We start from the raw sequence: 27,995 nt of genomic DNA on the forward strand, positions 1-27,995 counted from the left end.
GGTGCAGATTCGATGGGCTTCCTTCTGCAATGTAGGGATTCTCTGACTTTTGTAGGTGAACATCTGACTGAATCCTGTAGGGGTCATTGCAAAGCATTGATTAGGAAGTCACTGAGAGTGAAAAAGTGATTCATTTTTGCCGCTAAATATTTCCTTTAGATTGTTAGACTTCTCCTTCCTCTTTCTGGTTCTTCCCGTTTTGTTAATGGGGGGTTACTAAACCAATCTTTGACCCCGTTGAGGCTACTTTCCCCGTCTGTGTCACGCCCACCTGACTCTATTTTCGGTCACTGGACCCTAATTCCAGGAGGCACACCTGAAGAGGAGCGCCTTTAAGAGGTGGGCTGGTTACAGATTTACCTGCAAACAGTGACGTGTTGGCAGGCAGGAAGGAGGAAGTTGTTTCTCGTCTGGGAATCTCGGCAACTTCTCACAAGCACCCTGGAGCAATGTCAGCCTCTGCTATCTATATCCTGGACCTTAAAGGCAAGGTAGGTCTCTCCTTGTGGAAGGGAGAATGATATACCTGGCTCAGTGCTGGGGGGGGTGGGTAGGCACAAGAGAGACAAAGCCCAAACAACTTTGTGCAGCTTCAGAGACCCTCCACTGGCTGGTGCAGGAAAAGCAATCCGCCTCTCACTTGGAGTTCCACCTGTAATTTTGGTCAGTTTTAAGTTGTGACCAAGCTGAATAAGTTCAGGGAAGTTGAGGCAAGATAGGATGGTTCTTTCATACTTAATTTGGATTTTTTGCAAATGCAGCACAATCTCAGCTGAGTCCGATATTGGACAAGGCCCCTATGATGTCACATATTTATCCTGCCTCCGTTTTACCACAGGGCATGGTGAGTAGATTAGGTGGATTGACCACGCTAAATTGTCACTTAATGTTCAAAGATGTGCGGATTAGGTGGATTGGCCATGCTAAGTTGTCCCTTAGTGTCCAAAGATGTGCAGGTTAGGTGGGTTGGCCATGCTAAATTGTCCCATAGTGTCCAAAGATGTGCGGGTTAGGTGGATTGGCCATGCTAAATTATCCCTTAGTATCCCAAAATGTGCAAGTTAGCTGGATTTGCCCTGTTAATTGCCCCTTAGTGTCCAAAATGTGTAGGTTAGCTGGATTTGCCATGCTAATTGCCCCTTAGTGTCCAAAGATGTGCACATTAGGTGAATTGGCCATACTAAATTGCCCCACATTGTCCAAAGACGGGCAGGTTAGGTGGATTGGCTACGCTATATTGTCCCTTTGCGTCCAAAGATGTTACGATGAAGCGGATTGGCCATGCTAAATTCCCCCTTAGTATCTAAAGATGTGGAGGTTAGCTGGATTGGCCATGCGGGGAGCCGTTGGGGGGGGCGGCGGTTCAGACAGGGTAAATGTTGGAAGGGTGTTTCCACTTGTGGGAGAGTGTCGGGACCGGAGGGCATAGCCACAGAATGAGGAGGGGGGGCAGCGGCTCATTTCTGACAGATTTGAGGAAAGCATTTTTCTCTCAAAGTGTGGCGACTCTTTGGAATTCTTTACCCCAGGAAGCTGTGGATGTCGAATCCTTGAACATTTCCGAGTCCGAGATCGATGGATTTTAATCAGTCGAGGGATTAAGGTGTTACAAAGGGAGAAAGGGGGACTTAGTCAGTATGAGATCAGCCTATGATCTTATTAAATGGCAGAACAAGCTCAAAGGGCTGAATGGCCTACTCCTGTTCCCGTTTCTTATGGTCTTATGGTTGCCCAGGTGACCTTATGGTAAGCTGGGTCGGTCCCTTTGAAAGCAGGCCACCACAAGTCATAGAATCCCCACAGTGCGGAAGGAGGCCATTTGGCCCATCGAGTTCTATCCTGTGGACAGAGAACAGAGCTAGCGTTTCGAGTCTGGGTGACCCTTTCGAGGGGTGGTGGGGGGGTGGGGGGGAAGGATGCTGCCTGTTGTCACCTTATACCCTGGCTGCCATCTCACACAGATGGAAAAGACCCATGGCACTATTGTTAAGCATGGTGTGGAGATGCCGGCGTTGGACTGGGGTAAACACAGTAAGAAGTCTCACAACACCAGGTTAAAGTCCAACAGGTTTATTGGTAGCAAATTAGCTTTTGGAGCACTGCTCCTTCGTCAGGTGGGTGGGAGTTGCATCTCCCAGCCACCTGATGAATGAGCAGCCAGTTTCGAAAGCTAGTGGCATTTGCTCCAAATAAACCTGTTGGACTTTAACCTGGCGTTGCGAGGCTTCTTACTATTGTTAAGAGCAAGCTCCCCAGTGTCCTGGCCAATACTTACCCCTCAGTCTACCTCTCTGATCATTATTGCTGTGCTGTGTGTGGGATCATGCTGTGCCTGGGTTGGTTGCCACATTTCCTACCCTACAACGATGACTGTTAAAAACGTCAAAAGCACTTATTTGGTTGCAAAGTGCTTCGCAACATCCTGAGATTGTTCTCGAACTGATAGACTGTCTTTACATCCTAGAGCTTTGCATCACAGAGAGAGAGAGACCTTTCAGTCCATCATGTCTGCACCGACCATCAATCAACTATCTATTTAAGGTCACGAGTAGATTTATATTTACTGTGAAAATCCCCTAGTTGCCACACTCTGGCGCCTGTTTGGGTAACACTGAAGGAGAATTTTAGTATGGTCTAAACCGCACGTCTTTTGGACTGTGGGAGGAAACCAGAGCAGCCGGAGAAAACCCACGCAGACACATGTGCAGACAGTGACCCCGAGCTGGGTATCGAACCCGGGTCCCTGGCGCTGTGAGACAGCAGTGTTAACCACTGTGCCACCACATCACCTCACTTCATTTATCACTGCTGGATCGGTAGCTGTGCACGCGTTTCAGGTGCTGGTCTAAATGTTATGAGAGTCTCTGTCTCCGCCACCCTTTCAGACACCGAGTTCCAAATTTCCACCACCCCCTGGTTGAAAAGGATTTTCCTCAAATCCCCTCGAAACCTCCTGCTCCTTACCTAAGATCGGTGCCCCTTGCTATTGACCTCTCTGCTAAGGGGAGATGCTTCTTCCTATTTATGTCCCTCCTAATTGTGTACACATCGATCAGATCCCTCCCTCGGCCTTCTCTGCACAGAAGAAAACAGGCCTCGGCCTAACCAGCCTCTCCTCAGAGCTGAAACAGCATCCTGGTGGATGTCCTCTGCATCGCCTCTAGTACAATCACATCCTTCCTACAGTATGGTGACCAGAGCTGCACAGAGTACTCTAACTATGGTCTAATTTTTATACAGCTCCATCATAACCTTCCTGCTCTCACACTCTACGCCTTGGCGAATATTAGGAAGTGCCCATGTGCCTTTTTAACCACCTTGTTTACCTGTCCTGCTGCTTTCTGGGTCATGCACCCCAAAGAACAGCACGGTGGTTAGCACTGCTGTCTCACAGCATCAGGGATAAGGATTCGATTCCAGCCTTGGATCACTATCTGTGTGAAGTTTGCACGCTCCCCCCGTGTCTGCGTGGGTTTCCTCCGGGTGCTTCAGTTTCCTCCTTTATCAGGGAACCTAATGGGTGTGTTGACAGGCTGTTCGCACACGTGGGGCATCACAGCCTGCCACATCCCCACTTCCAGTTGGTTGCAAGCAAGAAAGCTCCTCGGGCACAGAGGACAATTACGGCGCCACCATTTTCCATTAACCTAAATGGGCCCAAAGGCATCAATATATTGACTTTGACAGAGAGTAGGATCAGGCCATTCGACCCAGCTGCTCCATGCTAGTCTTTACAGTCCATCACAAACTGCAAAGGTGACTGACTCACTCTTGAACCACACAATCTATTAATTGACCAGAAAAATCTGCCAAAAGTAATTATACTGCAAGTGGCACCCTGCGAGTGGGTAGGAGGTGGACTCTTGATGAATACAACACGCCTTCTTTAACTCAGTCGGATTATGAAGGACTGTAGTCACTGGCAGCCTAACAGACTCACTCAATACTCAACCCGAGATTAGAGTTAATTTAGCATGGCCAATCCACCTAACCTGCACATCTTTGGACAATAAGGGGCAATTTAGCATGGCCAATCCTCCTAACCCACACATCTTTGGACACCAAGGGGCAATTTAGCATGACCAATCCACCTAACCTCCAAATCTTTGGACTGAAGGAAGGAAGTTTGCACGTTCTCCCCATGCCTGCATGGGTTTTCTCCGGGTGCTTCAGTTTCCTCCCATGATCCCATATATTTATCCTGCTAATTCCCTGACAGTAGGGTCAACTTAACATCCACCTAATCTGCATATCTTTGGATTGTGGGAGGAAACCGGAGCACCCGGAGGAAACCCACGCAGACACGGGGAGAATGTAAAGACTCCACACAGACAGTGACCTGAGCGGGAATCAAACCCAGGTTCCTGGCGCTGAGGCAGCAGTGCTAACCACTGTGCCACTTGCTTCCTTAACCTTCTTTTTCTAAATTAAATATTTTCATCCAGTTACCTCTCCAAAATGTTATTCTTCCAGAGTTTTCTACCCTCCTGAACCAACTGGGCCTTCAACTATGAAGAAACTATGGAATTCCCTCCCTGGCTATCCACCTGTCCCTCTCTCTTTCAGACACACCTTCCCAAAGCCTTGGTTCTCCCTCCCCTAATATTTTTCTCTGTGGCTCAGTGTCATGTTGTGTTTGAAGGGGCTCCCATCCAGGAGATTTGGCTCCTTCAGAGATGGCGTATAAACGCACGCTGTCTTTCGAGATGGAAAGGGAAGTACCACCATTGGCAATCTTACAGATTAAAAATTCACGAACCTCAGTCTAATTTACAATCGGCTGGAAGTCAATAAGTTGCAGCAAGCAATCAGCTTTTATGTTCAGCTGACGGCACAGAAATGTAGGAGAGAACGACAAAGGACAAGAGTTCACATTTAGAGGAATTGCCTTTTTGAAAAAAATCTTCAATATACCAGATACCAATGCACTCAGCTTTTCTTTGATTTGATTTACTATTGTCAGATGTATTGGGATTCAGTGAAAAGTATTGCTTCTTGCGCACTATACAGACAAAACATACCGTTCTTGGATTGCATAAGGGAGTACATGGGTAGCATGGTGGCATAATGGTTAGCACTGCTGCCTCATAGCACTAGAGATCTGGGTTCGATTCTGGCCTCGTGTCTGTGTGGAGTTTGTACTTTCTCCCCATGTCTGTGTGGGTTTCCTCCAGGTGCTCCTGGCTTTGTCCCACAGTCCAAAGATGTGCAAATTAGGTTGATTGGTCATGCTAAATTGACCCTTAGTGTCAAGGAGATTATTTAGAGTAAACACATGGGGTTATGGGGGTAGGATCTTGGTGGGATTGTGGTCAGTGTAAACTTGATGGGCTAAATGGTCTCCTTCTGCATTCTATGAGAAGTAAAGGAGAGGGTGCAGAATGTAGTGTTACAGTCATAGCTAGGGTGTAGAGAAAGATCAGCGTAATATATAGTCAGGTCTGTTCAAAAGTCTGATGGCAGCAGGGAAGAAGTTATTCTTGAATCAGTCAGCACATGTTTTCAGACTTTTGTATCTTTTTCCTGATGGAAGGAGGTGGAAGAGAGGATGTCTGGGATGCATGGGGTCCTTAATTATGCTGGCTGCTTTTCCGAGGCAGTGGGAAGTGTAGACGGGGCCAATGGATGGGAGGCTGGTTTGCATGATGGAGGGGGCTGTGTTCACAATCCTTTGTAGTTCCTTTCAGTCTTGGGCAGAGCAGGAGCCCATACCAAGCTGTGATACATCCGGAAAGGATGCTTTCTATGGTGCATCTGTAAAAGTTGGTGAGAGTCGTAGCTGATATGCCAAATTTCCTTAGTCTTCTGAGAAAGTAGAGGCGTTGGTGAGCTTTCTTAACTATAATGTCAGCATGGAGGGACCAGGACAGGTTGTTGGTGATCTGGACACCTAGAAATTCGAAGCTCTCGCTCATCTCCAATTCATCCCCATTGATGTTGGCAGGAGCATATCCAGAAAGGAAAAAAACCGTGAAAGCGGGGAAATAAGAATCCTGGCGCAAACTGGTCTTGCATATCTTGTCTGGTAGTCTGGCCCCTGTAATGGGCGACACTTCATGGGCCACATGACCAGGCTGGAACCAATGGAGTGCGAGCGTGCTAACCTGGCCAATCGGGAGCGAGGGCGCTTACTGCCGGGACTGGAGGTTGCAATCGGAGTTTGGGCATTGGGGGGAGAGGTTGTGCTGCTAAACCCTCATTGTGCGTCGTTCTTCTCAGTCAATTTAGTTTGTTATGTGCCACACCCAGTCACCTCAGGTTGCTACATCTCAAAATGGAACGTCAGTAAACACTGGGAAATATGAATACTGGGCTGAAATATTTCTTTCCTTCTGGGAATTTCTTCCTGGAGATTCCGGTGGGGGGGAGGATGAGGGAGTTGGGGTTGGTTTTCTCCCCAGATGTGGGAGTCACAGGAAGGACAGCCATTGCCCGTCATTGAGCTGTTGCAGATGGGCCTCTACCTCAATGGCCTCCATCGGGTGGCCAGATGTGGGGAGGGAGTCCAGACGTTGACGACCAGCCCGGATCCATTTCGAGGCCTGTCTATCATTGTTGAAGCTTTCGGTGGGTGGCACAGAGGTTGGCACTGCTGCCTCACAGCGCCAGGGACCTGGGTTCCATTCCTGGGCTTGGGTCACTGTCTGTTTGGAGTTTGCACGTTCTCCCCGTGTCTGCGTGGGTTTCCTCCGGTTTCCTCCCACAGTCCGAAAGACGTGTTAGTTGGGTGCATTGACTGTGCTAAATTCTCCCTCAGTGATCTGGGCAAAAGTTACACAGAGGGTGGTGGGTGCCTGGAACTCACTGCCGGGGGAGTTAGTGGAAGCGGATACATAGAGAGCTTTAAGGACTGTCTTGACAAATACATGAATAGGATGGGAATGGAGGGATATGGTCCCCGAAAGGGTTTTAGTTCAGACCGGCAGCATGGTCTGAACAGGGCGTGTTCCTGTGCTGTAATTTTCTTTGTTCTTTGTTCAGTGTACCCGAACAGGCGCCGGGGTGTGGTGACAAGGGGATTTCCACAGTAACTTCATTGCGGTGTTAATTTAAGCCTACTTGCGACACTAATAAATAAACTTTAAGCTGATGCAGAGTGGAGCTATAGACTATGGCTTCATCCTAGAAAGCTTTTCCAGGGAAAATAAGCTGTGGAAAAGAATGTGTTTTATCTGCCTTGCGTGTCTGTATATTTGATTTGATTTATTATTGTCACATGTATTAACATTCGGTGAAAAGTATTGTTTCTTGTGTACAGACAAAGCATACCACTCATAGAGAAGGAAAGGAGACAGTGCAGAATGTAGTGTTACAGTCATAGCTAGGGTGCCGAGAAAAATCAGCTTAATGCAAGGTAGGTCCATTCAAAAGTCTGACAGCAGCAGGGAAGAAGCTGTTCTTGAGTCGGTTGGTACGTGACCTCAGACTTTTGTATCTTTTTCCTGATGGAAGAAGGTGGAAGAGAGAATGTCGGGGGTGAATGGGGTCCTTAATTACGCTGGCTGCTTTGCCGAGGCAGCGGGAAGTGTAGACAGAGTCAACGGATGGGAGGCTGGTTTGTGTGATGTGTTGGGCTACTTTCTACAGTTTCTTGCGGTCTTGGGCAGAGCAGGAGCCCAGATCAAGCTGTGATACAACCAGAAAGAATGCTTTCTATGGTGCATCTGTAAAAGTTGATGAGAGATGTATGGGAGGGCTTGTAAGTCTAATAACCTCTAATATTAATCTTTCTTCAAACTCTCCACTGGGACAGCTCCTGATCTGTCGGAACTACAAAGGCGATGTGGACATGTCAGTGATCGAACACTTCATTCCCATTCTAACACAGAAGGAGGATGAAGGGGCCTTATCTCCTCTGCTGACCTATGGAAAAGTTCATTTCTTGTGGATTAAGCACAGCAACTTGTACTGTATCCTTTACTTTACCCCAGAGAATGTCTCCACCCAATGGTGAGTCAGTGTTGGAGCTGTCTGCAGTCACACTAGATCCTCGGACTGGTCACACCGCTACGTGGGATCTTCTTAGCTTTGCCTCTCATTTCAGCACTAGTCTACGCTGTTGCCATGGTTAGTTGAGTGTGCTCTTCCTCCCTCTGTCACACCCGCTACCCCTCCATCCCTCCGTCAGTTCCACTCTCCCTCCCTCCCTCTGTCACACCCGCTACCCCTCCCTCCCTCCGTCAGTTCCACTCTCCCTCCCTCCCTCTGTCACACCCGCTACCCCTCCCTCCCTCCGTCAGTTCCACTCTCCCTCCCTCCCTCTGTCACACCCTCCATCCCTCGCTTCCTCCGTCGCCTCTGCCCTCCCACCCTCGGTCGCCTACGCTCTCCCTCCCTCCGTTACTCCCACCCTCCCTTCCCTCCCTCACTCTGTCACCTCTGCTCTCCTCCCACCTGCCCTCCCTTTGTCACACCTGCCCTACCTCTCTCCCTCCCTCTCACTGCTGCCTCTGCCCTCCCTCCCACCCTTCTTCTGCTGCCTCTACTCTCCCACCCTCCCTCGCACTGTTGCCTCCGTTCTCCCTCCCACCCTCCCTTCCCTCCCTCTGTTGCTTCTGCCCTCCCTCCCTCTGTCGTTTCCATTCTCCCTTCATTCCCTCCCTCTGTTGCCTCCGCCCTTCCACCCTCTGTGGCACCCTCCCTCCCTTCCTCTGTCACCTCCGCTCTCCCTCTGTCACGCCTGCTCTCTCTTCCTCTATCGCTCCTACCTTCTCTCCCTCTGTCATGCCTGCTCTCTCTTCCTCCATCGCTCCTACCTTCTCTCCCTCTGTCATGCCTGCTCTCTCTCTCTCTCCCTCTATCACCCTCCCTCCCTCCCTCTGACTCCCAGAGACACTTCACTAAGTCCTCACTGCCATCTTGTGAAAAAGTTATGAATGATACAGTGACATTTCATGTGAAACATTGAATGGAAATGTTTACGTTGCAACAAAAAAATCCTAAGCTGAACCATGATTGTAGAAAGGAAAGTCTAGGGGCAGAATGCTTTTTGGAATATTTTGAGAATAGACTTAGTATAGGGCATTGGTGAGGCCGCAGCTGGAGTACTGTGCGCAGTTTTGGTCGCCGCACTTATGCAAGGACATATTGGCCTTGGAGGGAGTGCAGAGAAGGTTCACTAGGCTGATACCAGAGATGAGGGGGTTGGACTATGAAGAGAGACTAAATAGACTGGGTCTGTACTCGTTGGAGTTTAGAAGGATGAGGGGGGATCTTATAGAGATGAATAAGATAATGAAATGGATGGATAGGGTAGAGGTAGAGAGATTCTTCCTGCTTAGAAAGGATAGCAGGACTAGAGGGCACAGCCTCAAGATAAGGGGGGACAGTTTAGATCAGAGTTGAGGAGGAACTTCTTCACTCAAAGGGTGGTGAATCTCTGGAATTGTCTGCCCATTGAAGTGGTGGAGGCTGCCTCGCTGAATATATTTAAGTCACGGGTAGATAGGTTTTTGACAGACAAGGGAATTAAGGGTTATGGGGAGAGAGCAGGAAAGTGGAACTGATCCACTTCAGATCAGCCATGATCTTATTGAATGGCGGGGCAGGCTCGAAGGGCTAGATGGCCTACTCCTGCTCCCATTTCTTATGTTCTTATGTTCTTACAGACAAACTGATACCTGTCTCTGCTTGGGCACTGTTAGAGGGCAGCACGGTGACACAGTGGTTAGCACTGCTGCCTCACAGCGCCAGGGATCCGGCTTGGGTCACTGTTTGTGCAAATTTGCATGTTCTCCCCATCTCTGCATGGGTTTTCTCCCACAGTCTGAAAGATGTGTTGGTTAGGGTGCATTGACCGTGCTAAATTCTCCTTCAGTGTACCCAAACAGACGCCTGAGTGTGGCGACTATGGGATTTCCACAGTAACTTCATAGAATCCTTACGGTGCAGAAGGAGGCTATTCAGCCCATCGGGTCTGCACCGGCCACAATCGTACCCTAGCCCTATCCCCATAACCCCATGCATTTACCCTGGCTAATCCCCCTGACACTAAGGGGCAATTTTAGCATGGTCAATCCCACCTAACCCACACATCTTTGGACTATGGGAGGAAACCAGAGCACCCGAGGAAACCCACGCAGACATGGGGAGAACGTGCAAACTCCACACAGACAGTGACCCAAGCCAGGAATCAAACCCGTGTCTCTGGCACTGTGAGGCAGCAGTGCTAACCACTGTGCCACACAATAGGAATAAGCCATTCAATCCATAAGCCTGTTCTGACACCCAATGAGTACCGGGCTGATCTAACTCCAATTGTTCTGGGTGTGGGAGATAATCTACCAGGCTTCCTGCCCCCTGATAACATCTAGAAGGACAAGGGCAACAGACAGAAGGGAACACCACCGCTTGCGAGTTCCCCTCCCAGCTACATGCCATCCTGACTTGGAAAAATATCAGCCATCCCTCCATTGTCACTGGGTCAGCGTCCTGGAACTCCTTCCCTATCAGCACTGTGCGTGCACCTACGCCACATGGACTGCAGCAGCTCAAGAAAACAGCTCACAGCCATCTTCTCAATCAGGGATGGGTAACAAATACTGACCTAGTCAGTGATGCCCACATCCTATCAAAGAATTAAAAGAAAAAGATTGAAGTAAGGTACCAGAAACAAAGAATAATTAGATCTCACTAAAACTAAATCAGTGTAAAGTTTTGATTTGGTTTGATTTATTATTGTCACATGTGTTAGTATACAATGAAAAGTATTGTTTCTTGCGCGCTATACAGACAAAGCATACCGTTCATAGAGAAGGAGAGAGTGCAGAATGTAGTTTTGATTTGACTTGATTTGATTTATTATTGACACATGTATTAGTATACAGTGAAAAGTATTGTTTCTTGCGTGCTATACAGACAAAGCATATCGTTCATAGAGAAGGAAAAGAGAGGGTGCAAAATGTAGTGTTACAGTCATAGTTAGGGTGTAGAGAAAGATCAACCTAATGCGAGGTAGGTCCATTCAAAAATCTGACAGCAGCAGGGAAGAAGCTGTTCTTGAGTCGGTTGGTACGTGACCTCAGACTTTTGTATCTTTTTCCCGACGGGAGAAGGTGGAAGAGAGAATGTCCGGGGTGCGTGGGGTCCTTAATTATACTGGCTGCTTTGCTGAGGCAGCAGGAAGTGTAGACAGAGTCAATGGATGGGAGGCTGGTTTGCATGATGGACTGGGCTACATTCATGACCTTTTGTGGTTCCTTGCGGTCTTGGGCAGAGCAGGAGCCCATACCAAGCTGTGATACAAGCAGAAAGAATGCTTTCTATGGTGCATCTGTAAAAGTCAGTGAGAATCATACCAGACATGCCAAATTTCCTTAGTGTCCTGAGAAAGTGTAAAGTGTTGAGAGAGGAGATTTAAGAGATTTGAAGCTCAAGTGTGAGGATGTGACACATTGAAGATGACCAAGTGTTTCTTTTCCTTAACCTAGTGGTCAGTGGTTGCAACAACAACAAAAAATGCAAATGCCTCACTTGTCTATGCATTCCTATACAAAATCGTACAGGTAAGGACCTCATTTTATATCAAAATCATGGCATAAGGGGTACTCGGAGGATGTGTGATGTGGTGGGTCATGTCCCTGCCTCTGATCCAGGCCCTGGGTTTAGATTGACCCTGAGTTGCTATTCTACAGGGCTTGGGCATCGAGTGTTGTCTCCAAGTGAGACACTCCCCACATCTGAGATAGTGAACGGGAATTCCAAGTGTTCATTGGGGCGTAGGTCCATTCAAAAGTCTAATGGCAGCAGGGAAGAAGCTGTTCTTGAGTCGGTTGGGGCAGCACGGTGGCACAGTGGTTAGCATTGCTGCCTCACAGCGCCAGGGACCTGGGTTCAATTCCTGGTTTGGGTCACTGGCTGTGCGGAGTCTGCACGTTCTCATCGTGTCCGCATGGGTTTCCTCCGGGTGCTCTGGTTTCCTCCCACAGTCCAAAGATGTACAGGTTAAGTAGATCGGCCATGCTAAATTGCTCCTCAGTATCAGGGGGACTAACAGGGTAAATACAAGAGGGTACATAAAAATTAGGAGCAGGAGTCAGCCATCTGGCTCCTCGAGCCTGGTCCGTCATTCAATAAGATCATGGCTGATCTTTTTGTGGACTCAGCTCCACTTACCCGCCCCGCTCACCATAACCCTTAATTCCTTTACTGTTCAAAAATGTATCTATCCCTGCCTTAAAAACATTCAATGAGGTCACCTCAACTGCTTCACTGGGCAGAGGGGTGGGAAAGTTATTGGTGCAGACTGGGTGGTCTGATTGGACTCCTTCTACCCTGCAGGGATTCCACGTGGCTCGGTCAGGCTACGTTTGCATGTCCCACCTTAGTTGCAACAAAGCCATGTGAGTCAACTGCTCGTGTGGGACTGCATCCGCGTGTTGGAATGAGGAATGGGCAGGAGGTGGGGGTGGTGGGGTTGGGTGGTGGCCGTGTAGATGCTAGTGGACCATCTCCTTCCCGAAATCCCCAACGTCTAGTAACCGGATGAATCCCATTGACTGCACAACGCTGAAGCAGGCCATTCGGCCCAGCTTGTTTAGGCCAGCTCCATGCAAAGATTCCTCCCACTCTACTTCCTCTCACCCCATCAGCCAACCCTTCCGCTTCTTTCTCCCTCATCTGTTTACCTTACGTCCTCTTAAGTGTCTCTGTGTAATCCACCTTAACCACGCCTTGTGTTTTCACAATCCCCCAACTCATCTTTGGTGAAGAATTTCCTAACGGATTCGATTACATGATAAATCTTCGTGGCGTGTCAAGAGGCCATTTGGCCCGTCTAGTCCACGGCAGGATTTGAACTCTCAATCTGAATGCTGCGCTGATAGCCCACGGTCAGAGCCACGGGCTGAGGGTCTGAGCTTCCACAACAGATGGCAGACAGGTTGCATGAAGGAACTGGCAGCACAGTAACGACCCTGGACTAGTAATCCAGAGGCCCAGGGGCTTTGGGGACATAGGTTCAAATCCCACCATGGCAGCTGGTGGACTTTGAATTCAATTAATAAAATCTGGAATTAAATATCTGTCTTCAGTCCCATGACGACTACCATTGGTTATTGAGAAAACCCATCTGGGTCACTAGTGCCCCTTCAGGGAAGGAAATCTGCCGTCCTTGCCCGGTCTGGCCTACATGTGACTCCAGAGCCACAGAAATGTGGTCAACTCTTAACTGGGCAGCATGGTGTCACAGTGGTTAGCACTGCTGCCTCACAGCGCCAGCGACCCAGGCTCAACTCCCAGCATGGGTCACCATCTATGTGGAATCTGTATGTTCTCTCTGTGTCTGCATGGGTTTCCTCCGGGTGCTCCAGTTTCCTCCCACAGTCCATACATGTGTAAATTAGGTGAAGTGGTCATGATAAACTGCCCCTTAGTGTCCCAAGATGTGCCAGTTAGATGGGTTGGCCATGCCAGATGCCCCTTAGTGTCCAAAGATGTGCAGGTTAGGTGGATTGGCCATGCTAAATGCCCCTTAGTATCCAAAGATGTGTAGGTTAGGTGGATTGGCCATGCTAAATGCCCCTTAGTGTCCAAAGATATGCAGATTAGGTGGATTGGCTTTGCTAAATGGTGCATTGTCCAAAGAGTTATTTGGATGAGATATTAGAACACTGCAGATGTCCTTGGAGATGTATCCCAAGAGTTTGCGTCTTGAGGGGTAGACATTGCAGAGTGGGAGTAGGGAAACTGTCTCCTCATTTATTGTACTTAACCTGCACCCAATAGTAGCTGACATCTGTGTTCTCCCCAGGTCTTCACGGAATACTTTAAGGAGCTGGAGGAGGAGAGCATCCGGGACAACTTTGTGATTATTTACGAGCTACTGGATGAAATCATGGACTTTGGTTTCCCGCAGACCACGGACAGTAAAATCCTGCAGGAGTGAGTGTCTGCCCCTCATATTGCGCTCCTCAACCCCAGAGAGCCTGGAGATCCCTCAAATATTCGCACAAGTCAGGAGAATGTCTGGTGCTCGATGGTGTAGAGGTGGTGGTGAGGAGAGTTGGGCGTTGGAGAATGTGTGCATCGCAAGGCATGGCATAGTTGGTGGCACAGTGGCACAGTAGTTAACACTGCTGCCCCACAGGGACAGGGGTTCCTAGGGCAACTAGGGATGGGCAATAAATGCTGGTCCGGCCAGCGACGCCCATGTCCCACAAATGAATTGAAGCAAATGCCATTAAGAATTTTACATCTTCCAATGAGATCAGCTCTGAGATTCCTAACCCCTGCCATGTGTAATCATGGCGGACTAGCATCCCTGTTATTCTTCACCCACATATTTATTCTCTGAGAGAAAAGCTGTCAATAGATTAGAGCCATTAATCTCAACCGTGTAGAACATCTACTTCACAGCAAGACTACAGAAACCTGGCCCTTCATCACTCTTCTCCATCCTATCCCCTCCTCACCATCCAATCTCAAGCCAGAGAATCTTGGGTGTGTCACTATCCATGTTGATTTTGTCAAACCCAACAAATCTCCAGTCCCACCCCAAAATATTTTTCTTATTCATACAAGGGACATGGGTGTCACTGGCTGGCCAGCATTTACTGCCCATCCCTAGTTGCCTGAGGGCAATTAAGAGTCAACCAAAGGTGTGGCTTTGGACTCACATAGGCCAGACCGGGTAAGGACGGCAGATTTCCTTCCCTAAAGGATATTAGTGAACCAGGTAGATTTTTCTGACAATGCTTTCATGGTCATCAGTAGATTCTTAATTCCAGATATTGTTTATTGAATTCAAATTCCACCACCTTCCATGGCGGGATTCGAACCCAGGTGCTCATAACATTTGCAGAGTTTCTGGATTAACAGCCTCGCGATAATACCACAAGGCCATCACCTCTCCTGTCGGATCCCGCGTGCCCTGATTAAGCTGTTGATGCTTCTGCAACAGGCAAATGCCCTGAAGTGGATAGATATAGAGATATTTAATACTTATTTTAATAAGCAAAGTATGAGGGAGGGAAAATTGGGATTGTTGGGTTGGGGGTGGGGTGGTGGTGCGAAGGAGAGCACTGTGACAACTGGGGTGATGGCACAAAGGAAAGAGGGAAGAGCCAAAAGGAGGTGGCACTGGTCCAATCAAGGAAAGATGGTGGCGTGGAACCTTAGTTTGACATCATGGTGAGGGGGTTGATTTGATTTTGATTTGATTTATTATTGTCACATGCATTTGTATACAGCAAGAAGTATTGTTTCTTGCGCGCTTTACAGACAAAGCATACCGTTCATAGAGAAGGAAGGGGAGGGTGCAGAATTTAGTGTTACAGTCATAGCTAGGGTGCAGAGAGTAGCTAGTGCGAGGTAGGTCCATTCAAAAGTCCGGCAGCAGCAGGGAAGAAGCTGTTCTTGAGTCAGTTGGTACGTGACCTCAGATTTCTGTATCTTTTTCCCGACAGAAGAAGGTGGAAGAGAGAATGTCCAGGGTGCGTGGGGTCCTTGATTATGCTGGCTGCTTTTCCTGAGGCAACGGGAAGTGTGGGCAGAGTCAGTGGATGGGAGGCTGGTTTCTGTGATGGATTGGGCTACATTCACTACCTTGGGTTTGGATTCAGCGCCTCTCCTTGCCCTGTGTGTTCTGACTGGGAGCGAGGTGGCTTGACTCATGTGCTTGTTTCCATCGGACAGATATATCACGCAGCAGGGGCAGAAACTGGAATTGGCCGCCCCACGCCCACCCGCCACAGTGACTAACGCTGTGTCCTGGAGGTCAGAGGGCCTGAAGTACAAGAAGAACGAGGTCTTTATTGACGTCATTGAAGCGGTGAACGTATTGGTGAGTATCGATTTGTGAGGTAAACGATTGTCATCCCCACATGTAAATCGCAGAAAGCTAAAATTCTGTCCGTTACTTGGATCTGTCAGGGATGGACGGTGTTGGGGAGTGGGATGGAGAAGTTCCACCAACCTGAGCTTCACAGTCAAGGGAAGAGGTATTAGGGGAATTGACCCTGTCAGTCAAAGAAAGGAAGGTGGGGAAGGAGCTGGAAAGGCTAAGGGGTCCAAGAGGATGGGATGTGAGTTGGAGGGTTTGAGGTGTGGGGCTGGGCAAGCGAGGAGTTGAGAGATTGGGCTTACGGAGATAACGAGGGGGTAAGACCCTGAAAGGACTTAAAACCAAAAGAGAGTTTGAACTGTTGAGGGTGTCTTGGAATCCAATGTTGGTCAGTGTAGTGCAAAAGAATTTGATTTTGATTTGATTTATTATTGTCACATTTATTGGGATACAGTGAAAATTATTGTTTCTTGTGCGCTATACAGGCAAAGTATACTATTCATAGAGTACATAGGGCAGAAGGAAAAGAGAGAGTGATGAATGTAGTGTTACACTCATAGCTAGGGTGTAGAGAAAGATCAACTTGATATAAGGTAGGTCCATTCAAAAGTCTGGCAGCAGCAGAGAAGAAGCTGTTCTTGAGTCAGTTGGTACGTGAACCTCAGACTTTTGTATCTTTTTCCCGATGGAAGAAGATGGAAGAGAGAATATCCGGGGTTCATGGAGTCTTTAATTATGCTGGCTGCTTTTCCGAGGCAGCGGGAAGTGTAGACAGAGTCAATGGATGGGAGGCTGGTTTGTGTGATAGACTGGGCTACGTTCATGACCTTTCGTAGTTTCTTGCGGTCTTGGGCAGAGAAGGAGCCCATACCAAGCTGTGATACAACCAGGAAGAACAAGTGAGAAGAGCATGGTGGGATATGGGTTACGGGCATGAGGACCTCAGGCGAATGGACATTGGGGAAATGGGAGGCCAGGCAGGGGTCTCAAGCCATTATGGTAAGGTCAGAGACCATTCAACTCAAACAATCCCTGTCAAAGTGGCAAAGGCTTGAATAAGGTATTTACCAGCAGGGAGAAAATCAGATGTGTTTACTAGCCAGGAAATCTTCTTTTATTCATTCATTGCTGAATCGCTGGCGGGCCAGCATTTATAGGGGTGACACGGTGGCACAGTGGTTAGCACTGCTGCCTCACAGTGCCAGGGATCCGGGTTCAATTCCCGACTTGGGTCACTGTCTGTGTGGAGTCTGTACATTCTCCCCATATCTGTGCGGGTTTCCTCCGGGTGCTCCAGTTCCCTCCCACGTTCCAAAAATGTGCGGGTTATGTTGATTGGCCATGCTAAATTGCCCCTTAGATGTCAGGAGGATTGGGGTTTACAGGAATAGCGCCTGGATAGGATTGAGGTCAGTGTAGACTCGATGAGCCAAATGGCCTCCTTCTGCACTGTAGGGATTCTATGATTTATTGCCCATCCCTTGTCACCCTCGGAGGGCAGTTAAGAGCCAAACACATTGCTGTGCTCTGGAGTCACGTGTAGGCCAGACTGGGTAAGGACGGCAGATTTCCTTCCCTAAACGGCATTAGTGAACCAGATAGGTTTTTCCGACAATGGTTTCATGGCAATCAGTAGACTTTTAATTCTAGAATTTTTTTGTTGAATTCAGATTCCACCATCTGCCGAGATGGGATTCGAACCCAGGTCCCCAGAGCGTTACTGGTCCAGTGACAATACCACTACACTACAACTTTCCATTTGCTATGGCTTAATGACCCCACCCCACATAAAATTTCAGCCAACCAATCAGTCAGAGGATCTCTACTGTGCAGAAAGAGGCCATTCGGCCCATCGAACTTGCACCAACAACAATCTACCCAAGCCCTATCCCCCATAACCTCACCTATTCACCCTGCTAATCCCTCTCCCCGACACTAAGGGGCAATTTAACATGGCCGATCCACTTAGCCCACACATCTCACGTGGTTAGCACTACTGCCTCACCGCGCCAGGGACCCGGATTCGCGATTTTAAACGCCTCTATCAAATCTCCTCTTTATCTTCCCTGCTCAAAAAAAGGAGATAATCCCAATTCTCCACCCTCCACCTTCCTCAATTCCTTCATCCCTGCTCTCTCCTGTACTCTGTCCCAGGGGCTGGAATTTTACCGGCACGCCCGCCCCAGGATCGGGACGGGCGAGTCTCGCTGAACGGCATTCCCTGCTGTCCCCGGACGGGACCTTACGAGCCTCGGGTGGTAAAACTCCAGCACCTCTGCTTCGAGAACAGCTCCGTTATCGTTTGTGATGAGCAGCCAGGTCGAAGGTGATGACATTTCCCCGTAACCCTCCCCGTCTCGTTTCCCTCAGGTCAGCGCCAATGGGAATGTCTTACAGAGCGAGATTGTCGGCAGCGTGAAGCTGCGGGTTTTCCTCTCGGGAATGCCGGAACTCCGACTGGGACTGAACGACAAGGTCCTCTTCGAACTGACGGGCCGTAAGTAGCTCGGCAACGTCCTGCCGGTCTGGCTGGCTGTCCGATGGGGGTCGCTGATAACACAAAGAGTTTGGCTGTTGGTGCTATCAGAGGATGCAGTTGTTCAGTATAAACCTCCTGTGGGTCTGGTGTTGTATTTAAGAGTCTTTGCCTGAAGAAATGTATCTTGTTCCTTTAATGCCACACCTTGGGCCCTCAGAATGAGCTCAGTAGATCCTCAGCTCAGTTCAAGGCTAATTACTTAGCAGCTGCCTTGTTCCTTTCCTATTTATTACAAGGCCAGAAAAACCCTCCCTCCTCTCCCTCCCACTCCGTCCCCCCTTCCCTTCTATCCCTCTCCCTTCCCCTCCCTCTCCCTCCCTTCCCCTCTCTCTCCCCCCCTCCCTCTCCCTTCCCCTCCCTCTCTTTTCCCCTTCCCCTTCCTCTCTCTCCTCCTCTTCATCCCTTTCTCTTCTCCTCCCTCCTTCTCCCTTCCCCTCTCTCTCTTTCCCCTTCCCCTCCCTTCTCCCTTCCCCTCCATTCTTCTCTCTTGCCCTCCATCCCTCTCTCTTTCCTTCCCACTCTTTCCCTTCCCATCCTTCTCTTTCCCTTCCCTTCCATCCCTCTACCTTCCCCTCCATCTCTCTCCCTTCCTCTTCCTCCACCTTTCTCTCCATCCCTCTCTTTTTCCCACCATCCCTCTCTTTTTCCCACCATCCCTCTCTCTCCATCCCTCTCTTTCCTCCATCCTTCTCTTTTTCCCATTCTTCTCTCTTCCTCTCCCGCTTTCTTCCCTTCCCTCCCTCTTCCCCTCCCTCTCTCTCCCTTCCCCTCCCTCTATCTTTCCCTTCTTCCCTCTCTCTCTTCCCCTTCATTCCACTCTCTCTCTCCCTCCTTCTCTCCCTCTTGCCTCCCTCCCTCTCTCTGTTGCTCTCCCTCCCCCTCCCCCTCTCCTTCTTTCCCTCCCTCTCTCTTTCTCCAGAAAAAAACCCTCCCTCCCACTCTGTCCCCCCTTCCCCTGTACCCCTCTCCCTTCCGCTCCCTCTCCCTCCCTCCCTCTCCTTCTCCTTCCCTCCCTCTCCCTCTCCCTCCCTCCCTCCTCTCCCTGTCTTCTCCTATCCATCCCTCGTGCCTTATTTCACGTGCCAGCGCATGCCAGCCAGAGGGATGTACAGGCTTTGGGTGGGGATAGGGTCAGAGTTGGGTGGATGTTGTATATCCATGCAGTGATTTGCTGGTAACCATCGACGCCTGAGTAATGATCACTTGGATAAGTAACAGCGTAGCCGTAACCCAGCGAGGAGTCAGAGGTGCTGGAGGAGGAGGGTGGGGGGTGCGGCAAGAACGATCGCCATAAAACTCCCCCACTGCAGACGAGAGACCTCTCCATCACCCCGACCACTCACTAACCACTGCCAGACAGATTGTAAACAGGCTTAAGCAGAAGCAGATGTGTTTGGCTTGAAAGCGTGAGACGTGTAGTCAAAAACAGAAGGACTAGGAAAATGGTGGGAGGATAAACGGATAGTTTGTGGATAGTGACAGGAAGAATGGAAGGAGTTACCCACCCTCGGCAGAATGGGAATGGACTCTGTGGCGTTGATGTGGTTGGAAGTTGTGACATTCTGTCTGAACGCAGCATTGAGAAATAGACTGGAATTTAGCCGATGTGTCAATAACCCTAACCCTAGAGCAGGAAAACAGATTGCGAATTCCTGACGCTGCCCCACAATGAGCTAACATTCGTACCAGGCAGCACAGTGGATCGTACACCCCATCCCTGAGCTTTATTGGTGTGTTATTAAATCCAGCGCTCTGAAATGGATCTCACTCAGGAGGCCATGGTCTCGGGATGAGGGGTCAGCCATTTTGGACTGAGATGAGAAGAGGTTTCTCCACACAGCAGAGTGAATTCTCTGCTCCCGGTGCACCATATCATACACACACACAGTGCTGGAGTACATTCAGGCTGACTGATAGCCACTGTCACCCTCGGATTCCAAGTAGTCAAGAGGATTGGGTGGGAGGGTTCAGAGGTAGACCAGGCTTGATAATGGAGCAGGCTACAGGAGCAGTGTGATCCTCCTCTGGTTGAAATAATTACACTCTCTATCTATCTCTGTAGCTCCCTCCCTCTCTCTCCCTCTAGCTCTATCTTTCTCTCTCTCTCTCTCTGTAAATATATATATTATCACTTCCTGTCTCTCTCTCTCTCTGTAAATATATATATTATCACTTTCTGTCTCTCTCTCTCTGTAAATATATATATTATCACTTTCTGTCTCTCTCTCTCTCTCTCTGTAAATATATATATTATCACTTTCTGTCTGTCTGTCTCTCTCTCTCTCTAGCTCTATCTTTCTCTCTCTCGATCTCTCCATTTCTCTATCTCTACCTCTCTCTATTTATCTCTATCTCTCTAGCTATCTCTATCTCTCTATCTACCTCTCTCTATCTCTATCTCTCTCTCTATCTCTCTATTTATCTCTATCTCTCTATTTATCTCTATCTATCTACCTCTCTCTATCTCCCTCTCTATCTCTCTATTTATCTCTATCTCTCTCTCTTTAGCTATCTCTCTCTCTCTAGCTATCTCTCTCTATCTCTCTATTTATCTCTATCTCTCTAGCTATCTCTCTCTCTCTAGCTATCTCTCTCTACCTCTATTTTTGCAGATAGCGATGAGGACCATCAGAGAATACAACAGGATATAGATTGGTTGGAGACTTGGGCAGAGCAATGGCAGATGGAGTTTAATCCGGACAAATGTGAAGTAATGCATTTTGGAAGGTCTAATACAGATAGGAAGTGTACAGTAAATGGCAGAACCCTTAAGAGTATTGATAGGCAGAGGGATCTGGGTGTACAGGTACACAGGTCACTGAAAGTGGCAACGCAGGTGGAGAAGGTATTCAAGAAGGCATACAGCATGCTTGCCTTCATTGGCTGGGCATTAAGTTTACAAATTGGCCAATCGTGTTACTGCTTTATAGAACCTTAGTTAGATCGCTCTTGGAATACAATGTTCAGTTCTGGTAGCCACACTACCAGAAAAATGTGGAGGCTTTGGGTACAGAAAAGATTTACCAGGATGTTGCCTGGTGTGGAGGGCATTAGCTATGAGGAGAGGTTGGAGAAACTTGGTTTGTTCTCACTGGAATGACGGTGGTTGAGGGGCGACCTGATAGAAGTCTACAAGACTATGAGATGCATGGACAGAGTGGATAGTCAGAAGCTTTTTCTCAGGGTGGAAGAGTCAATTACTCAGGGGGCACAGGTTTAAGGTGCGAGGGGCAAGGTTTAAAGGAGATGTACGAGGCAGATTTTTGTACACAGTGAGTAGTGGGTACCTGGAACTCGTTGCCGGGGGAGGTAGTAGAAGCTGTTTCTTGTTCCATCTCTCACTCTCTCTGGCTATCTCTCTCTCTCTAACTCTGTCCCTCTCTAACTATCTCTCTCTCTATCTCTCTCCCTCTCTAGCTATCTCTCTACCTCTCTCTCCAGCTGTCTCTCTATCTCTCTCTCTGTATCTCTCTATCTGTCTTTATCTCTCTCTCTATTTCTAGCTAGCTCTCTCTCTCTCTCCCTCTCTCTCTCTATCTTTCTCCCTCCATCTCTCTATCTCTCTCTATCTGTCTCTATCTCTCTGTCTCCAGCTATCTCTCTCTCTCCATCTCTATCACTAGTTATCTCTCTTTCACTTTCTATCTCTCTCCGTCTCTCTCTCTCTGTAGCTATCTCTCGCTCGCTTTCTATCTCTCTAACACTCTTTCTCTCTATTTCTATCTCTCTATTTCTCTCTTTGCTTTCTGTCTCTCTCTCTCTCTCTCTATCTCTCGCTATCTCTCTCTTACACTCGTGTTCTCTTTTGCCCTCCCTTTCTTTCTCTTTCACACTCTCTTTCTTCCATGTTCTCTCTCGCTCTCCTATATCATCTCTTAGAGTTGAAATTACAAGAGACTTCTGGATGTTGGTGCCTCGTTTTAAGATGTGATTCATTCTCTTTCACCCCCCGGTTCAGGAGGTAAGAGTAAATCTGTCGAGATGGAGGACGTGAAGTTCCACCAGTGCGTGAGACTCTCGCGTTTTGAGAACGACCGGACAATTTCCTTCATCCCCCCGGACGGAGACTTTGAGTTGATGTCTTATCGACTGAACATCCACGTGAGTGAAGAATGCTCTAAATGATTCTTTTCTCCTTTGGTTTTCCATGTAGATAATCATGAGATGGGTCAACTTTTCCTAAGTGCCCTGGCTATGCAGGAAAGACTGCTAGAATTTTTTACAGGGTGTTGCACGATGACGAGCCCAAGGTCTAAGCAATCAGGAACAACAAACATTATTGCCGGGCTTTCACCAGCACAGGGCGGGTGAGGCTCACAGAACGGCTTTCTCCTTTGGCTTAGGGTGGGATCTTATGAGACTCGGGCAGACAAAGCAATAAAATTCCAGCACTTGAATCCCAGCGTGTAACACAGTTGTCGAAATCTCACTGCTGTTTATACCAGTGGGATCTTACATGCCACGGGGGGAGGAAAATCCCACCCAGTGATTTTAAAACTCTTTAACCTCTGCTTTAAGAGGGGGGGGGGGGGTCTTGTGGCGCAGTGGGGTTAGCGTCCCTGCCTCTGAGCCAGAAGCTCCGGCTATGTGTCCCACTTGACGACCAAGGAAGGTGCGTTCGTGATGCGGCCAAACAAGTTGAGTGTCGACCCTCAAATCCTTCCAAACATGCCAATGGCTGGGCAGTAAGGAAGACTCCTGGTTGGCCACACTTGATGTGGAGTTGTTCCCCTCAAGCTTTGAGTCCCCTGGCGACAGATGAGCGACTTGTTCCAGGAATTACTAGCTATGGATGTAGCCAATGATAACATTGGATCTGTTGTAGTGTGAGACCAGCTGATTCAGTATTAATAAGAATCTGTTGGGAATTGGGGGAGCTTGGAATGGCCCAGGGTGAGGCCTCAAGTGTTGGAGTAATGAAGTTTCTTTATTAAATCTTTTTCTTTGATTTATCCGCGTTAGGAATGTGTTAACAGACTTTCCAATTCAGTCCTAGTTTGATGTCAGCTGTTCAGTAGAAGTCACTGATATATAAAGGGGCTACAGGTGGAGAATTGTACATGGAATTGGATCAAAGAAATGAGGATAGTTTATGAAGTAGAACTTGTGTCTCCTTTACTGAACTGCAATTGGGAGGCTCTAACAATCTGCTGGAGTAAGTTTTTATTGCCTCTAGGAGTGCTGGATAAACAATGGAATTGGATGTAAGTTTGCCTTTATGTAGCACTAGGTGTGGGCAGAGAGTGAACTGGGCTTTAAGGCAGTGACATAAAATCATAGATTCGTTACAGAGGAATCCATGGTTAAAATTGGCAATGGGGGAATCGGCAATGGTGAGAGAGAGAGCCTGAGGTGTGTTGATCCAGAAGGAACTCTTCCAGGGTAGCCAATAAAAACTTACTCCAACTTATAAATCAAAGAAAAGGTTTAATCAAGAAACTTCATTACTCTCACACTTGAGGCCTCACCCTGGACCATTCCTATGCTATTTAATAATTCCCAACAGGTTCTTATTTATACTGAGTCATCACATCATTCTATCATTGGTTACATGGTTTACTGGGTCAGCTGACCCTTACAGCTTGTTACCATTGGTCACATTACAACAGATCCAATGTTATCACTGGTTACATTCTAACAAGGGGTCAGTCCCAGAGACTGACATCTTAAACCATTTGCTCCGTATCCAGTTCTTCAAGGCTCGGGATATAGATTAGCCTTGAACTCCCATCAGGAGTGCCTCTCTCACTCTGGGTTTCACTCATTGGGGGAGGGAAGTCCAACCCTTTCCATTTCAGAGTGAGGATTGCAGGACAATTGACAATTCATTTTGCATCAGGAAGGGTTTTGTCTTCAACAAACTCCCCAAAGCTCTTTTGACAGCACCTTCCTAGCCCACAATCCCTGTTGTCTCAGAGGGCAAGGGCAGCAGAGGCCTGAAGACATCACCTCCTTCAAGTTCCCCTCTCAAGTCGCACACTATCCCAACTTCCTTCATTGTCGCGAGGTCAAAATCCTGGAACTTTCTTCCTAGTAACGTAACGTACAGATATAAGTAACACCGCACGGACTGAAGGAGTTCAAAAAGGCAACTTACCACAACATTCTCAGGGCAATTAGGTCTGTTTTGTGTGCGCATGAGTGCCATTGTTATGTAAAAGTGCTCAACAGAGCAAGGGTTAATGTGGTGCTGAAGAAAAGCCCTGCAGTACGATGTATAGAGTCACATGGTAATGGGCTCAGAACAATCGAGAAGGACTCTACACAGAGGCAGCAGCAAGATTCATGGCAGGAGCTGGGATCTGTCCATAGTTAAAGCTAACTACTAAAGTGTTCATCTTTGAACATATAAGTATCATAGATCTTATCCTTGGGACACCGAGCAAATGTGTAACACTGGATAACATGTGTTAACCTAGTCAGCGGTGATCACATCCCTGGGACGAACAAAAGAAGTGTACTCTACTGGAAACAGAGGTGAGGCAAAGAAGTGAAATGGGGGGAGGGTTGGGGGCTGCGTATCCCCCAAGGGGTAAAAATATAAACCTGAGTCTTTGCAGCTGCACTGGGCCAGGTACAATCCATCCTGGACCTAGCTCAGTCCAATGAGTAATCAGAACATTTTGTGAGATGGGAACTCAGTTTTTAAAAAAATCCTCTTTCTGTTTTTAGGTGAAACCTCTGATTTGGATTGAATCGGTAATTGAGAAGTTTTCTCACAGTCGCGTAGAATATATGATCAAGGTAAAAGAAAATACTCCAAATCCAATTTATGAATATTAAGTGATCAATTGAAACAACTCTCCCTTCTCCTTTTTTTTATTCATTTGTGGGACATGAGGTTTGCTGGCTGGGCCAGCATTTATTGCCCATCCCTAATTGCCCGAGGGCAGTTGAGAGTCAACCACATTGCTGTGGCTCTGGAGTCACATCTAGACCAGACCGGATAAGGACAGCAGATTTCCTTCCCTAAAGGACATTAGTGAATCAAATGGGATTGTCCAACAATGGTCATCAGTAGATTCTTAATTCTAGATATTTTGTATTGAGTTTAAGTTCCACTATCTGCTGTGGTGGGATTTGAACCCAGGTCCTCAGAAAATAAGCTGAGTTTCTGGATGACTAGTCTACTGACAATACCTCTAGGCCATCATCAAGGTACTCAACAGAGCAAGGGTTAATGTGGTGCTGAAGAAAATCACCACAGTATGATGTATAGAGTCACATGGTAATAGACTCAGAGCAATCTCCCTTATTGAAGCTGCTTTGGTTCCTTTTCCTGGGAATCCATCCCATTCCCCTCACTCGCTTTGTGTAGAGTCCTCACTGTCCAATTTTTGCCAATTATTTTGTGTCACCACAGGGCCAAGATCAGGGTGCAGGTCCTGAGATGTACCTCAGGCAGCTCAGGGCTTGAACTCATGTAGTTGGTGCCATTCTGCTCCAGAATCCAGTCATCTAGACGGCCAAGCCCATCAAACCCTCGTTCTGACAGTCAAATGAAGACTCATCAACCAACCCATCTCCAATTCATTCTTTTCTTATACCCCCAAATTACTCTTGCTTCCATTTCTCTTCTATCTGGCTACTGAGTTTGGCCATATCGCACCACAGTCTTCAAGCTTATCTTGTATGTTTTCCCAATATCTGATTTCTAGGTCTGCTGACTTTTGATTTTTTTGATTTGTTTCCTTATTGTCACATGTATTGGGATAGTGAAAAGTATACAGACAAAGCATACCGTTCATAGAGAAGGAAAGGAGAGGGTGCAGAATGTAGTGTTACAGTCATAGCGAGGGTGTAGAGAAAGATTGGATTAATGCAACGTGGGTCCATTCAAACGTCTGATGACAGCAGGGAAGAAGATGTTCTTGAGTCGGTTGGTATGTGATTTCAGACTTTCGTATTTTTTTCTTGATGGAAGAAGGTGGAAGAGAGAATGTCCGAGGCAGCAGAAAGTGTAGACGGAATCAATTTCTGTTCCTAAATGTATTCCTGGAGGTTTCATCATATCACTATCCAGCCATTAGTCAGTCAACACCTCTATTCTTGTGATGTACAGCCTTCCTACACTGGGGTGGCATGGTGGCACAGTGGTTAGTACTGCTGCCTCACAGTGCCAAGGATCCGGGTTCAATTCCAGCCTCGAGTGACTGCCTGTGTGGAGTTTGCACGTTCTCCCCAAGCCTGCATGGGTTTCCTCCATGTGCTCCCGTTTCCTCCCATACTCCAAATTTGTGCAGGTTAAGTGGATTGGCCATGCTAAATTGACCCCATCATCATGTGATTAATAGGGTAAATATGTGTGGTTACTGGAATAGGGCCAGGGTGGGATTGTGGTCGGTGCAGACTCAACGGGCCAAATGGCCACCTTCTGCATTGTAGGAATTCTATTCTATAAGCAGGCTCACATTAACACTGCAATGAAGTTACCATGAAAATCACCTAATCGGCACAGTCCACTGCCTATTCAGGTACACTGAGGGGCAATTTAGCATGGCCAATGCATCCTAACCCACATGTCTTTCAGACTGCGGGAGGAAACCAGAGCACCAGGAGGAAACCCATGCAGACATGGGGAGAATGTGCAGACCCCAGGCTGGAATTGAACCCAGGTCCTGGGCGCTGTGAGGTGATGTGAGTGAGATATAGTACGGCTGTCGCTGTGAGAGGCACTTGCACCTTTTGGGAGACGAAGGGAAGAGAGTTATAAGGGAAAATGCTTGGAGATTAATCAGCTGACGATAAATTTGTTTTTCTAACCACCCTGCAGGCTAAAAGTCAGTTCAAGAAGCAATCCGTGGCCAACAATGTGGAGATCGTTATCCCAGTGCCCAGCGATGCAGATTCGCCCAAGTTCAAGACCAGTGTGGGCAGTGCCAAGTGGGTTCCCGAAAATAACACCGTGGTGTGGACCATCAAATCCTTACCTGTGAGTGGGGGTCGTTATGTCCTGGGTGGCACTTCAAACAAACCTTCCCGTGCCACCCATGAATCCGTGGGTGACACTCTCTCTCTCTGGGTCAGGATGGTGATGGGGTTCGAGTCCACAATCCAGGCTGGCATTCCAATGGGGTGGGGGCAGGGGGAGTGCTGCACTCTCGGAGGTGCCATCTTTCAGAGAAGACCAATGCCTCATCTGCCATCCCGGGTGGCACGGTTGTCAGTAAGAGCAGGGGAGTTATTACCAGTGCCTCGGCTAACATCACCAAAAATAAGAAAAACCTTATGATCTGGTCATTTTGTTGCTGCTCAGAAATTGGCTACATCGCATCAGTGGCTATACTTCATTGGCTGCTTGGAATGGCGGGAGGTTGGAAACAGCACTGTATGAATGTGTTCATGCTTTCCTTTTATGAAGGAGATATCAGATTAGATGAATTGGCCATGTTAAATTGCCCCTTAGTGTCCAAAGATGTGCAGTTAGGTGGATTGGCCATGCTAAATTGCCCCTTAGTGTCCAAAGGTGTGCAGGTTAGGTGGATTGGCCATGCTAAATTGACCCATAGTGTCCAAGATGTGTGGGTTAGGTAGGTTGACCCTGTTAGTTGCCCCTCAATGTCCAAAGATGTGTAGGTTAGATCCATTGGCCATGATAAATTGCCCCTTTAGCGTCAGGGAACAAGCAGGGTAAACATGTGGGAATATGGCCTGGTTGGGATTGTTGTCAGTGCA

General features: G+C 48.0%; 1 protein-coding gene across 1 annotated transcript in view; it reads left to right on the forward strand.

Annotated features, from left to right (window-relative positions):
- Positions 1-380: 380 nt before the first annotated feature.
- Positions 381-27,995, forward strand: part of LOC145360863 (AP-1 complex subunit mu-1-like) — a 30,475-nt gene continuing 2,860 nt past the window's right edge. Inside the window, exons 1-9 of the mRNA XM_080216343.1 lie at positions 381-491; positions 7,754-7,910; positions 11,437-11,504; positions 13,751-13,881; positions 15,634-15,781; positions 18,152-18,278; positions 22,279-22,421; positions 24,993-25,064; positions 27,094-27,252. Coding sequence (XP_080072469.1) covers positions 450-491; positions 7,754-7,910; positions 11,437-11,504; positions 13,751-13,881; positions 15,634-15,781; positions 18,152-18,278; positions 22,279-22,421; positions 24,993-25,064; positions 27,094-27,252 — 1,047 coding nt within the window. The 5' untranslated portion in view covers positions 381-449. The remainder of the gene's footprint in view (positions 492-7,753; positions 7,911-11,436; positions 11,505-13,750; positions 13,882-15,633; positions 15,782-18,151; positions 18,279-22,278; positions 22,422-24,992; positions 25,065-27,093; positions 27,253-27,995) is intronic.

The sequence above is a fragment of the Carcharhinus amblyrhynchos genome, chromosome 33 (genome assembly GCF_965287045.1).
Source record: "Carcharhinus amblyrhynchos chromosome 33, sCarAmb.v2.hapA, whole genome shotgun sequence".
Taxonomy (NCBI): domain Eukaryota; kingdom Metazoa; phylum Chordata; class Chondrichthyes; order Carcharhiniformes; family Carcharhinidae; genus Carcharhinus; species Carcharhinus amblyrhynchos.